Raw genomic sequence first — 13631 nt, 5'->3', positions numbered from 1 at the left:
TGCGAACCCGCGACCCTCAGATTACGAGTCGCACGCCTTAACACGCAGTAGTAGAGGAGGATAATCCATCGACTACTGCCCATAATTAATCAAAATATTTTTTCTTTTTTTTACAGAATAGTTACCATTTTATTTATTTTATTGATATAGTACGATATTTATTTAAAAGATCCTCTTCTGTAGGACATCAAATATAACATTTATATAAGAGAAAAAAATAATGGAAAATATTTTCAAAAATAAATTTAACTTGAAATCTCTACGATTTGATGAAAGTTTCTGGGCACATGTAAAGGTTTGAGTATCCCAATTGTCAAAATTATCAACAATATTTTGAAATAAGTCAGCATATTCTTCCTTGTAATCCAACATGGTAATGATTATAATTCTAACGAGTCGGGGCCACTTTCGGAAATCTTTTCTTCAGTTCAGTATCTAAAAGGTACACACGCTTTGTTGATTTCGCAAAAAAACAAAGAGAATGATTTAAGTTTTGCAAGCAATCTGTCATACTTTTTTATCTTCGTCATTGCTTGCAACAACGTTAAATTCAAACTACACGCCACATAATGAGTGAAAAGAGCTTTTGAATACTTATCTCTAATTTTCTTTTGATGGCGAGGCTGTAAGGGAGCTCGACCCGTAATCTGAGAGTCGCGGGTTCAAATCCCTGTCACACTAAAACATGCTTGCCCTTTCAGCCATGGGGGCGTTATAATGTGATGGTCAATCCCACTATTCATTGGTAAAATGGTTGTCCAAGAATTGTCTTATGCATATTATTTAAATCGTCAAATCCACTTGAGTTAAATCCAAATTTACTGTTAAATAATAAACACAACCAGCAGAAAAGCTTCTGCAAGCTAGGACAAGCAGTTATCCATGATGTCCTGTCATAATGGTTTACACTGAATTTTAAAACTCACTGCTTTGTTCTTCCACTTAGGCTTAGAGTTGTCATCGATCTACAATTTCTAATGTTGCTTTCTATAGCGCTAACACTCTTTGCACCAAACTTGTTCACAAATAAGCTTTCAATAATAGAGCTACAATTTTTCTTATTATCTTTTGAATCCATATTCAAATCTGAAAAATGACACTTCACAAAAAATTTATGCATATACAAAAAAACAGTATTATTTAATAAATGTCTGAAGCGCCGTCACATCACGTGACATCAAAGAGGTAACAAACAACTCCGAGTGTGAGGTACAAATAATAATAAAAGAAAACTTTCAAAACATTGCAGGAAAATGAACTATACATTTTTTTTGTTCTTATTATACTTGATTTGTTTATTGTATATTTCGGCCTGGCATGGCCGAGCGCGTTGAGGCATGTGCTCGTAATCTGAGGGTCGCGGGTTCACATCCGAGGCGCGCCAAACATGCTCGGCCTCCTAGCCGTGGGGGTGTTATAATGTTACGGTCACTCCCACTTTTCGTTGGTAAAAGAGTAGCCCAAGAGTTGGCGGTGGGTGGTGATAACTAGCTGCCTTCCCTCTAGTCTTACACTGTTAAATTAGAAACGGCTAGCGCAGATAGCCCTCGTGTAGCTTTGTGCGACATTAAAAAACAAACAAACTTTTTTAGGTCATCTTCAGAATAGCGCATACGAGTTTTCCAGAATCCCATTGACAACTTTGTACTATGTAAGCTCCGTAGTTAGGTCAAACATATTTTCGAAGTAATTGCAAATTACATTCGAACAAGATTTCAATATGTTAACATATCTTTTAATCAAGCGTAAAGTAATATCTATTAAAAACAATTAATTTGACAAGATATTTTTATCACTTTATGATCCAGTTATTATAGATATTATATATCTATAATATCATCAGATTTGACAAACAGATAATGTGTCTAACTGTTGTTAAACATTATCTGATCACAGATGACGTTCTCAAAACTATAATAATGCATTCTCTTACGCATATGATTACCAATTTTATTTTGTGTGTGTTTTCAAAAGTAAAACACACTTCAGTCTTTTACTTTCAGTTGTAAATTTAAACCTTCAGTTTTTAAAATGACTATGAAGATAAATTGCATAATTCGCGAACATTTTAATGTCTCAGCCATTACATTGAGAAATATCTCGAATGGTAATACACAATGCAATCTAATACCCGAATTTGCAAATTAACATAAACCCAAAAATAATTTTCTGAATTTTTAATTGAATCTAGCTGAATCTAATTGAATACTTGTAACTTTATTCAATAATAACATTTTTGCCTTCCAGTGGTACAACAGTCTGTCTGCAGACTCACACTGCTAGAAAGCTTGTTTGTTTTGGAATTTCGCACAAAGCTACTCGAGGGATATCTGTGCTAGCCGTCCCTAATTTAGCAGTGTAAGACTAGAGGGAAGGCAGCTAGTCATCACCACCCACCGCCAACTCTTGGGCTACTCTTTTACCAACGAATAGTGGGATTGACCGTCACATTATAACGCCCCCACGGCTGGGAGGGCGAGCATGTTTGGCGCGACTCGGGCGCGAACCCGCGACCCTCAGATTACGAGGCACACGCCTTAACGCGCTAGGCCATGCCAGGCCACTAGAAAGCTAGAAACCTGGTTTTGATACCCGCGGTGGACAGAGCACAGATAGTTCATTGTGTGGCTTTGTGTTTAATTTTTAAAGACAAATAAAATTTCGGGATCAAAAAGTAGTCCCTAGTTCTCTTTTAATTACTATTAAAGTAGTTTTTATCCTAAGAGTACAGACTGTATCATGAGGTCTTTCGGTGGTTCTAAGATCCGATTTTCCGCGGTGCACAGAGTACAGATGGTCTAATGTAGCTTTGCGCTTAAACAAAACAACATTTATTGTGAGATTTAGCATTGTGTTATATTTTTTCAACAAGAGTGTCTTCTCGGTGTACACACCAAATAACCCGATTTAGCTTTGCTATAAGAGATCACACATGAATATGTTTAGAAAGTATAGAATTCTTGCTTGCCTGGTATATATTATATACAACAACAACCTTAAGATAACGTGTAATATACAGTCATATTCATATCTTGATAAAACGTGGGAGGCAAAAAACTATCTTTTCGTCCTAATTTATCAATCATCGACAATACTTACTGTTTAGTAAAACAATGGATATTTTCATTTTAACTATATGAAATGTATTTGGAAATCTTTGTGTGATCATAAGATTACAAATTCATGATATTTTCAATTAAGTATTGAAGAATATTTCGAGCAACTTATGTTTTGTATAGCAAACTTAATATTTTCCTCAATGGAAATTCTATAAAACAACATTTGCAATATTTACACAACTTACGCGTAAGATTTTACGTCTAAGCCTTGATGAATTTAATTTTTAAAAAATCATGTGATAAACATATATTATATTTTGTCACAGTACTAACTATTACATGGTAAACTTAGAGATTTCTTTAATCGTTACAAATGTGTTGCTGTTGTTTCCTAGTACTGACTATTTATAGTCTATGATAACAGTCTACCTGATATAAGTACCTAATACATCACATGATCACCAATATGGTAGGAGAAAAACTATATTCCCCACAAGCATGAACTGAGCTGAATTAAAAAGTTTTCATATAACATGAAACTTTGTATCGTTAACTATTAAACAATTATAGAAGTAAAAATAAAAATCGATCAAAAAGATAAGAGCTGTATTTAAATATTTGATGTTCACGGTTTAGTTAATAAACAGTTTATCTAATCATATCTTGTATTGATTTCATAGCACTTCCTTTTAAATAAAATATTCGTTTAATGCTTCAGTTTCAAAATTTAAAGTTAAAAAGCACTCAATCAAAAATAAAAGTCAAACTTTCTTGTCAAACATGGTTTAGGCGTGTTTAATATAATTTCGATATTGTTTTGTGATTTTAAAAACTAATGACTCAGTTGCTTGAGAAACATGTATTAGATAATGTTACAAAATTAAAAATTGTTTCAAGTTACATGTTATTATACTCTTTTTCACAATGAAAAGGTTTAACTTTCACTGGAAATCAAACTTAGTTTCGAAAGCAATCATTAGTGGGTCGAGCATGGTCTAGTAGTTAACGTTTCAGGCTGCATATCAAAGCTCCTGGATTTCAATATTTGTGGATGCTAACACACCTTTCAGTTTTGGGCGTTTCTTAAAAGAGATAGTCCTTTCTACTATTTAGTTCAAAGAGCTAGTTAAATTTCTTGTGGCAGTGATTGGCTGTCTTCATCTTGGTCTATAAATCAAAATTAGGTATGGCTACCCCTGAATCCCAGAATTATCTGATTTGATCGTTTATATGCTGTAAGAATAAGGTTTCATTAAAATTGAAATTCTATTCAGGTGCCTCAAAGTGCTATTTAGATTAGCTTAGCTGCTGAATTTCCAAGACAAAGGTAAGTAAAATTAAGCCTCACCACTGGATACAGAGTAACAAATGTGGTGTGATAGTTTTATTCTTCATATTAATTTTAAAACGCTTCTCTCTTTACTCCATAAGACATCTTCATCCAGTTACAAACTCTCAAGCTTGTTCCGCCTACCAAAAATCTAAGGCTTTGTTTCATTAGTCCCTAATGTTTGTCTGCTTTTCCGAATTTTAAGATTTCTTTGCTAGTTTAACTTTATTCATGCCAAATTTTTCGTATTTGTAACTTAACTTATCCATGTCAATCACTTTCTTACAGTTGTCTTTGAATAGTTCTTTTGCTGATTCTAAGTTCACTGTAAATCTAAGTTTATTTTTGCAGGTGTTTGTATTAGGATTACTTAACATTATTCAATTGAATAATGCTTGAATATCTTTTAAACTTTCCGTCTTGTAAGACTTGAAAGCTCAAATTTCAATAAAATGTTGTTATTTAAAAAGTTTTCTTAGAGATGTACCAAACTACATATCTCATTCTATCATAATATACACATTTCTTATCTAACATTGTTCAGTTTTGTCAAACCTCTAGTTCCAAATTTGCCAATTCTGTTCTAGGTTGTTTGTCCACAGGGAGAGCTGCATGCACATTTGTGCACATGTGAACGTGAAAGAAGTTTCACTTAATTTTAAAGCAGTACATAAGTCTGATATATGATAAAACAGGGAAATTTTACTTTTCATATCTTTTACCCTGTAATGAAACTTGGACATCTGATTTATCATGGGTAGATAATTCAGCCCTTCCCCTGTTTTTTTAAGTTTGAAGTCAAATAATGGTCCCGCTGCATTTTATAATTATTATTACTAACAAGTGTTTTTATTTTTCAAGGACGAGATAAAACATGTATTTATAAGAGAAAGATGTTTCTCACATACACTTAACACATATTTATTTTAGTGTGGAGTAGTCGCCCTGAATCGACTTTCCTGCAATACTCTTGTTATGATTTCCTTAAATTTTGAAATAGTTTTATTATAGAAGTCAAGTTTAGAAGTTAGCTAAACAGATTTAAACAAATTTCTATGTAATTAAACAGATGCTGTTCTGTTTCTCGTTAGGCAGGATGTTTATTCAATAGTCTAGAGCTTCTGTATATATAAACGTAAGAAATAATCTAAAATATATTCTAATTTAAAAACTAAGTGACGAATTATTGTACACGGCCATAATTATCTTAATAGATCTATAATTTTCTTGGGGAGTTCACAGAAACTCGTATCAAGAATGAGGCTATCAGAAACATTGAAAACAGAAATAAATTATGACGATAATCGAGCACGTGTCACTTAAAAAGACTGCTGAAGGCTGGCCTTTGAACAGACACATCAAAGTTGTTATGCAAGTATATGGCCAGGATCTTTGGTTTTTGGTGCATATTGTTCATGTATTAACATTTTCGAAATTTCGAAACATCTGACAAACTCTCAATAAAAGCTGGGATTTGTTGAGAGCGCCAGTCAGCTTCATCAGTCTCCCTCGAGAATCACAGTAGGAAATCAACCAGTCGTGTATAGTTTGGACCTCCAAGAAAGTTCCTTATTGATACGGAACAGATACAAGGCTCAGCTTCGGCATAAATAATGTTTGAATATTTTAACGTAGTACAATTTGATCATAAATGTAAATAAAGCAAATACACCACGAGCAGCACTTATCTATTTCGTAACAAGAAAGAGCTCAGAGGAAAACAAATATCTGAGCCAAATATTTCCAAGCTAACTCATTGAGTGAGAGAAGCAACAGGTCAAAATGGCAGATTAGAACCATAAAATCAGTGCTGAAAGATAAAACAAATGTAAAATGTTTCAATTGTAGTAGGCTCAGAAATGACACAAGCAGATAGATTGTTTTAAATACCCTTTAAAATATCACATGGACCGTGATTGTATGTGCCCATAGAAACAGAGATTTTGTAAAAGAGTCAGAGGCAGAGATTCCACAAAGTGAAATTTCAGTTGGAATATGAAAATGAAACTAAAGGCAGGTCTAAAAGTTATAAAGAAGGATGTGTACAGAAAGGAAAATTCACCAGCAGTCAGCTTAAAGGTAGAGCGTATAGAATGTTTGCGACTAATTGGTACAGGTACGAGGTTTTAAATAAGAATCTGGCACTAATGGATAATGTATGTAAAAAAAAAAAAAAATCAAAAAGTTAAATTGTTACAAAAATGCTATTTTCCAATCGAAAGTGGAGATGTAAATCTTTAGCATTTATCTTATATTTAAGCAGGTAAATTTAGAAGGAGATCATATATTTGACTGAGGTTTCTTAAGTAGTTATAACAGTTACTTATTCATTATCAGATTAAATTGTACATGGAGATCTTACGTTTTGAAGAAAATATACCTTCAGACTTATGATAGGTTCTTGCTGACTCAGCCAGTCATTGAACGCAGATACATTAAACAAAATAGTGAGGCTAAGGATCAGAAGCACTGGTACTTATAATTGCAGTGATACATGTCAAAGTCAAAATGGCAATAGGTCCAGGTGTCAAAAGATATAAAGGTAATAACAGTAAGGAGAAAAACGGTACTTGTGGTACTAGTAGTAACAGTAGAGAGGAACTTAGAAGCACACATAACCAGTAACTAGAAGTAAAGCAGCACATAGCAGTAAAGTAAATCAAGATAAAGTAAAAGTGGAAATGCCTAAAGAAGTACACAAATGGACAGACGTTTCAGACTACTCTACAGCTATATATGAAACATAATACCTGTAAGATTTAATTACAGTTAAAGTCAGATTGTTATTGAAGCTAGATTAGATTATAAGGTAAATGAAAGAATATTATTGAACCCTCAGAAACAGATAATCAGGCATTGTTTTGGCTGCATGTGTTATTAGAGCATTAGAGTGAAATGCGTAACTAAAAATATTTTGAATATAAACAAGAATAGAGTGATATTGTCTCATCGCAGAGCAGTAGGTAAAATTAACAATATAGAGCAAGTAGTTACAGTGGAGAAAAAAGTTACAAATCACATACCTTTATGGTGAGTAATGACATTAAAGGACCTTTAATCTAATTCAGCAAGATGATCTCTTTTATGAAAGGACTATAACTTTGAAGTTATACATAAATTAGATGAGAAATATTCAAATGTGAATGTATTAAGTAGAATTAAAACATGAGGCTTAGAAGATAATTCAGAGCAAAATATTAATAAAATCAAAAAGTAATAAATATTGCTGAAAGCCACTATGATTGGTTAGGTTTGTTTGGAATTTCGCACAAAGCTATACGAGGACTATCTACGCTAACCTTCTCTGAATTAGCAGTGTAAGACAAGAGGAAAGGCAGCTAGTCATCACCACCCACCGTCAACTCTTAGGCTACTCTTTTATTAACGAATAACGGAATAGACCGTCACATTATGACTACAGATGATGTAGCAGCAGTAATTAAAAATAATATATTAGGTTGTCCAGAAATAAATTTCAGAATTCTCACGATGACACTTAGAAGCTGAATATTGAGTAACTTATCGTTGATTGGTTTTGTTTGTTTGTTTTGGTATTTCGCACAAAGCTATCCGAGGGCTATCTGTGCTAGCCGTCCCTAATTTAGCAGTGTAAGACTAGAGGGAAGGCAGCTAGTCATCACCACCCACCGCCAACTCTTGGGCTACTCTTTTACCAACGAATAGTGGGCGTTGATTGGTTGGTTTAATTCAACGTTTGTCGCTTACAAGGTATTTTAATTGTCTACTGTTTCAGCTCTACTCAGAACAAATTTCGCAACTTCCAAGGCAGCATGGACAAAAAGGACTTTCGTCTGATTTTTCTCCGTGACTTCAAACTGGGACAAAAAGCTACTGAAACAAGACGGAACATCAACCAGGCATTCGGTCATGGATCTGTTACTGAACGTATTGTTCAGAATTGGTTCCAAAGATTTCAACATGGAGATGAAAGTCTGGAAGACCACAAAAATCGTGGAAGGAAGCCATCCTTAGATGAAAACACATGAAGGGAAAGAGTTGAGACACAGATCCTCGCACAACAGTACAAGAGCTTTCAGAAAAGCAAGGCACAAGCAAATCAAGCATTGCCAACCAACTGAGTGCGATTGGAAAGATGAAATAGTTGAATAAATGGGTTCCGAATGAGCTGACTAAAGATCAACAAAATCGGCATTATGAGACCTGTTAAGGATGACACTCCAAAAATTGAACGAATTTGAAATCGAGGTTCTGGCTCATCCACCTTATTCCCCAGACCTTTTATCTGCAGATTTTTATTTTTTCAAGCACTTTGACAACTTTTTGAACAATATACACTTTCAAAACCAGGCAGCTGCAGAATAAGCTTTCAGGAAGTTCATTGGCCATAGAAACTCTGAATTCTACAGTAGGGTATAAACAGCATTGTTACATGTTGGCAAAAGTGTGTTGAGGCAAATGGCGGTTACTTTGATTAAAGCATGTTTTACAACAATGGATTCATACTTTTCCAAACTTCACAGCTCAAAAATGACTTTCATTTCTAGACAGCCTAATAGTTTTACGTAAAATACAAATAAGTGTATTTACAGTTATACAAGAAGAATAATGTTATTTCTTACACTTATGGTGCAGATAACTTATGGTGCTATGAGAAGATAAGCATAATTCTTGTGAAAATAGAGCAGATATAATATTAGATTTTATGTGATCAGGGGATAAATAGATAATTGTTGAAGACGTATTGTTCCAACAATATTTTCGGTTACTAATACGATTACAAGAATAATTCCATACTTTCGAGAAAATCCTTAACTGCAAATTCAGTGTTACTCTTAAAGTATTAACCACTTTCATAATAAATGGAGTAGTTGTGATGCGAGGTTTTTAAACTGTTAAAAATAACACAAGAGGGTTAATAGAAGATTGTAAGCAATTAGCTATAAAGTAACATAATTAAGTAATATATATAAGCTTTGTTTGTTTTTGAATTTCGCGCAAAGCTACACGAGGGCTATTTGCGTTGCCCGTCCCTAATTTTGCAGTGCTAGATTAGAGGGAAGGCAGCTAGTTATCACCACCTACCGCCAACTCTTGAGCTACTCTTTTACCAACCACAGTGGGATTGAACGCCCCCACGGCTGAAAGGGGAGCATGGTTGGTGTGACGGGGACTCGAACTCGCAACCCTCATATTAGTGCCTTAACCACCTGACTATGCCGGGCCTCTTTTTAGCATTATACCAAAGAATAATTATAGCTGTCTCATGGACGTGAGGACAAGGTTTCTAGTATGGCGATTGAAAATTTGTACTGCAATTGACAGAAGAAAGAAATTTAAATACTTACAACGTGTTTAGGCGAGACATAGTTAGTGGTTCCCTTGCTACCATCAACATACTGAGTTACTAATATCACTAGTACAAAATATGACTTTTATTCTCAACAGGTTTGAAGAAAATGTTGTAAAATAAACTGAACTTGGATTTAAATCAGAGAACAATAAAGTAATAGATTTACACAAATAAATATATAGCTTCAAGTGATCTGGTATAAAATATTATCCTTACTATAAGGATATCATTAAGGATGAACACTTCTCTCTGATTGATTCCTGCTTGTTTACATCATCAACTTCATACATTTGACAATGAGCAATCAGTCTTCTGTGAGGCTGGGCTAAGTTCTGGAAAGTTAAATCAATCAATTACTAAACTTGAATAATATATCTCATTCATTTTATTAATATTCATCAAATTCCTAAAATCGTCATTGCAGTAAACTTTTACTTTAAAAAAGCACCAGTTTTTATGAGAATATAGTTGTTACTGTGTTATAGTCTAAGTATTGTCTTTGAATACAACATTAAAGCTTGAGAATCATTTAATGATTGGGTAACTTTTTATGTAAGTTTAGGAGTATGTCACTATAAATGTCTTGAGGTACTAGAAAAAAGAAACTTCGTTTTTCTGACTGCTGCCTGGTGTCTGTAATTTAATTATTATAACAAAGTCAAGCAGACAAAGTTTCTGTGGACTTGTTATGTAGTTTGTTTTCAGTTTCAAGATGATATTTTTGAGCTCTTTAATCAACGAAGAATTCAACAAGAAATCTTAAATGTCAAGAAAACAGTAACAAAATTGAAGAGAAAACTTAATCCACATGTTAACACTAAGAAATAAGTAATTCATTTACTTACTGGTTTCTTGCTAACAATCGTCTGCTGATCCTTAATTACTTGGGTCCCGTAGTCAGATCGAGAATTAAATTCACTTGCTTTCATTCTTTTTGTAAATTCCTGACATTATATCTCAGTTTAGATTGTAACCATCATATATTGCAAGTTATAACAAGATCACAAATATTTAAGATTTTAAATTAATAAAACATTTATTCAGAATACTTATGGAATGTTTATTACTATCTTTCATTTCATCTCAACAAGTTTGAACAATAAAAAGGGTTGATCATGATTCCAATATAAAATATGTGTTGTACAATACTAAACTTTCTTTGAGGACTTGGGTTTAAATCATCAGTTGAAACATAACTTTTATGGAAACAAAATCCATATTAAAACAGGCTTTTTTACAAGTGAACAGACCTGAAGGAAAAAAATTGTTAAGGGAGAATTACAGTTATATTAAAAGAATATTGTAATATAACTTGTCAAGAAGCAGGACTAAGAAGGAATACAGAATAACTTGATAAAAACATGGATTAAAGAAAAATTATTGTATAACCAGTTAAGAGACTGGATTTTGTTGCTTTAACAAAAAACACACAATTCTCCAACTCACTGCTCTCATATTATTATAATTTTTCAAAAAATGGAACTAAATAGCTTTGGTAAAATGTTGGCAAACAATAATTTCTTTGTATAATAAAGTGATTTAGTTTGAGAGTAATATACTTTATGTTGTGACACAACATTTGGTTTGTCTTCTTCTGATATTAAACATATGTTACGAATTTATAAGAAATAATCATTTTAATATAACCATAAATTGTTATTTTCCCAATGATTATTATAATAATAATCATTATAATTGAAACTTGGATTTACAACGCTAAAATCAGGGGTTCGATTCCCCTCCGTGGGCTGAGCAGATAGCCCTTTGTGGCTTTGCTATAAGAAAAACACACAAACACACGAACTTCAAGGACAAATTGAATTAATTTTATTTTAAATGGGCCGAGTGCATGGTTAGCGTTAGGGGCTTTGAATTCAAGAATTCCTGTCTCTTGCCTAGTTAGTACAAAAATATAAAGTAAAATAAGAAATCGCACTCACCACATTGGGGGCAGTTATTCGATTACAGTAACTTAAGCATTGCCATTTGGTGGCGTTACATCTAGACTATCACTTCAAAACGAAGAACGGTTTTCGCAGATAGATCACGTATATCTTTGTACGAAATTCAACAAATAACAACAGTCATCTCATTGCGTTTTTGCAAGTTATGGTGCCTTATTCCGGGTAAGATTCTGTATTCTGTAGCTTTGCACAACGACGAGAGGAAGAAAGTAGTGGCAGCTGCTAATAATTCATGATAACGAGAAATCCACTTGAACTAAAAGTGTATCTCAAGATGGCTGGTTGGGGTATTAAAGCTTTTATCAAAATAAAGTAGAGAACAACGTTTCGACCCTCATATATCATCTCCATGCTAACAAAAGATTAAAGTGAAGATGACCTAAGAAGGTCGAAACGTTGTCCTCCACTTTCATACTCATACCAGCCGTCTTAAGATACAGCAGATAATAATGCTTCATTTCGACGTCAGGTGTAGCGTAGACATCGATAATCATTTGAGAAAATTCTATCACGTGCGTGTACATATATATTAATAGATAACATGCATAACAACAATACCGTGTTTGTGAACAAGTGTGTATATTATTTCAACAGATACTTATTCATATTATTCCACAATGAAGATTTTATTGTACGACCGTAATAACGTTAATTTTTTACACAGATATATACAATTTTATATACATGACATACAATAAAGAAGCCGAATTATTACGAACAAAAGTAAAATTTCGCCGTTATCAGATTTTGTAGCTTTCAATTTTATTAATTGAAGGTGTAACTATTAATATAATTTTAGAAAACAAAATATACAAGGTTTTAAAGGACTTGCTTAAAACAAATTTAAAATGTAATTTTGACTAAAACACTTAAAAATCATTACAGAACTCATAGAAAAGGTGAGTTTGTAAACATATTTAAATGAAAAAACAGCAACGACTGTCTCTTATTAATCTGATACATTATTTCAGATCTTGTGGTAAATAGCATTTACTTCTCAAACTTTTTTTCCTCTTGAGCCGATAACGGAATTGCTGTTTTTTGATCAAAATAACCTTTTGTTTCTCTTGAGCTGAATAATAGAGTTGGTGTTTTTTTTATCAAAATCCTCTTTTTTTCTTCTTGAGCCGAATGATAGAGTAGCTGTTTTTTTTTATCAAAATCCTCTTTTTTTCTTCTTGAGCCGAATGATAGAGATGCCCTTTTTTGATCAAACTGCTCTTGTTTTCCTCTTAAGCCGAAAAGCGGAATTACTGTTTTTTGATCAAAATCCTCTTCTTTTTTTCTGTAGAGCCGAATAACGGAGTTGCTGTTTTTTTTTTATCAAAATCCTCTTTTTTTTCTTCTTGAGCCGAATAACAGAGATGTCCTTTTTTGATCAAACTGCTCTTTTTCACTTCTTAAGTCGGAAAACGGAATTGCTGTTTTTTGATTAAAATCCACTTTTTTTCCTCTTGAGCTGAAAAATGGAATTGCTGTTTTCTGATAAAAATCCTCTTTTTTTCTTTTTGACCCGAATAATAGAGTTGCTGTTTTTTATCAAAATCCTCTTTTTTACTTCTTGAGCCGAATGATAGAGACGTCCTTTTTTGATCAAACTGCTCTTGTTTTCCTCTTAAGCCGAAAAGCGGAATTACTGTTTTTTGATCAAAATCCTCTTTTTTTTCTGTAGAGCCGAATAATGGAGTTGCTGTTTTTTTATCAAAATCCTCTTTTTTTCTTCTTGAGCCGAATAACAGAGATGTCCTTTTTTGATCAAACTGCTCTTTTTCACTTCTTAAGTCGGAAAACGGAATTGCTGTTTTTTGATTAAAATCCACTTTTTTTCCTCTTGAGCTGAAAAATGGAATTGCTGTTTTCTGATAAAAATCCTCTTTTTTTCTTTTTGACCCGAATAATAGAGTTGCTGTTTTTTTATCAAAATCCTCTTTTTTACTTCTTGAACC

The 13631-nt window shown here is 33.1% G+C and overlaps 1 protein-coding gene across 2 annotated transcripts; it reads right to left on the bottom strand.

The window, feature by feature from the left end:
- Positions 1-206: 206 nt before the first annotated feature.
- Positions 207-12312, bottom strand: LOC143227065 (IQ motif and SEC7 domain-containing protein 1-like). Of its 2 annotated transcripts, XM_076458609.1 has the most exons (4): positions 11662-12312; positions 10567-10665; positions 9938-10053; positions 207-435 (listed from the first exon to the last, which is right to left on the bottom strand). In XM_076458609.1, coding segments are annotated over exons 2-4 (201 nt in total). In that variant the 5' UTR covers positions 10651-10665; positions 11662-12312; the 3' UTR covers positions 207-434. The 2 variants fall into 2 exon arrangements, with proteins under 2 accessions (XP_076314724.1, XP_076314723.1); XM_076458608.1 differs by lacking the exon at positions 207-435 and having other exon boundaries at positions 9782-10053; positions 11662-12271.
- Between the last annotated feature and the right edge of the window lie 1319 nt (positions 12313-13631).

This window comes from Tachypleus tridentatus, chromosome 9 (assembly GCF_004210375.1).
Source record: "Tachypleus tridentatus isolate NWPU-2018 chromosome 9, ASM421037v1, whole genome shotgun sequence".
Taxonomy (NCBI): domain Eukaryota; kingdom Metazoa; phylum Arthropoda; class Merostomata; order Xiphosura; family Limulidae; genus Tachypleus; species Tachypleus tridentatus.
The sequence above is the reverse complement of the archived record's forward strand: the minus strand, read 5'-3'. Positions and strand labels throughout refer to the sequence as shown.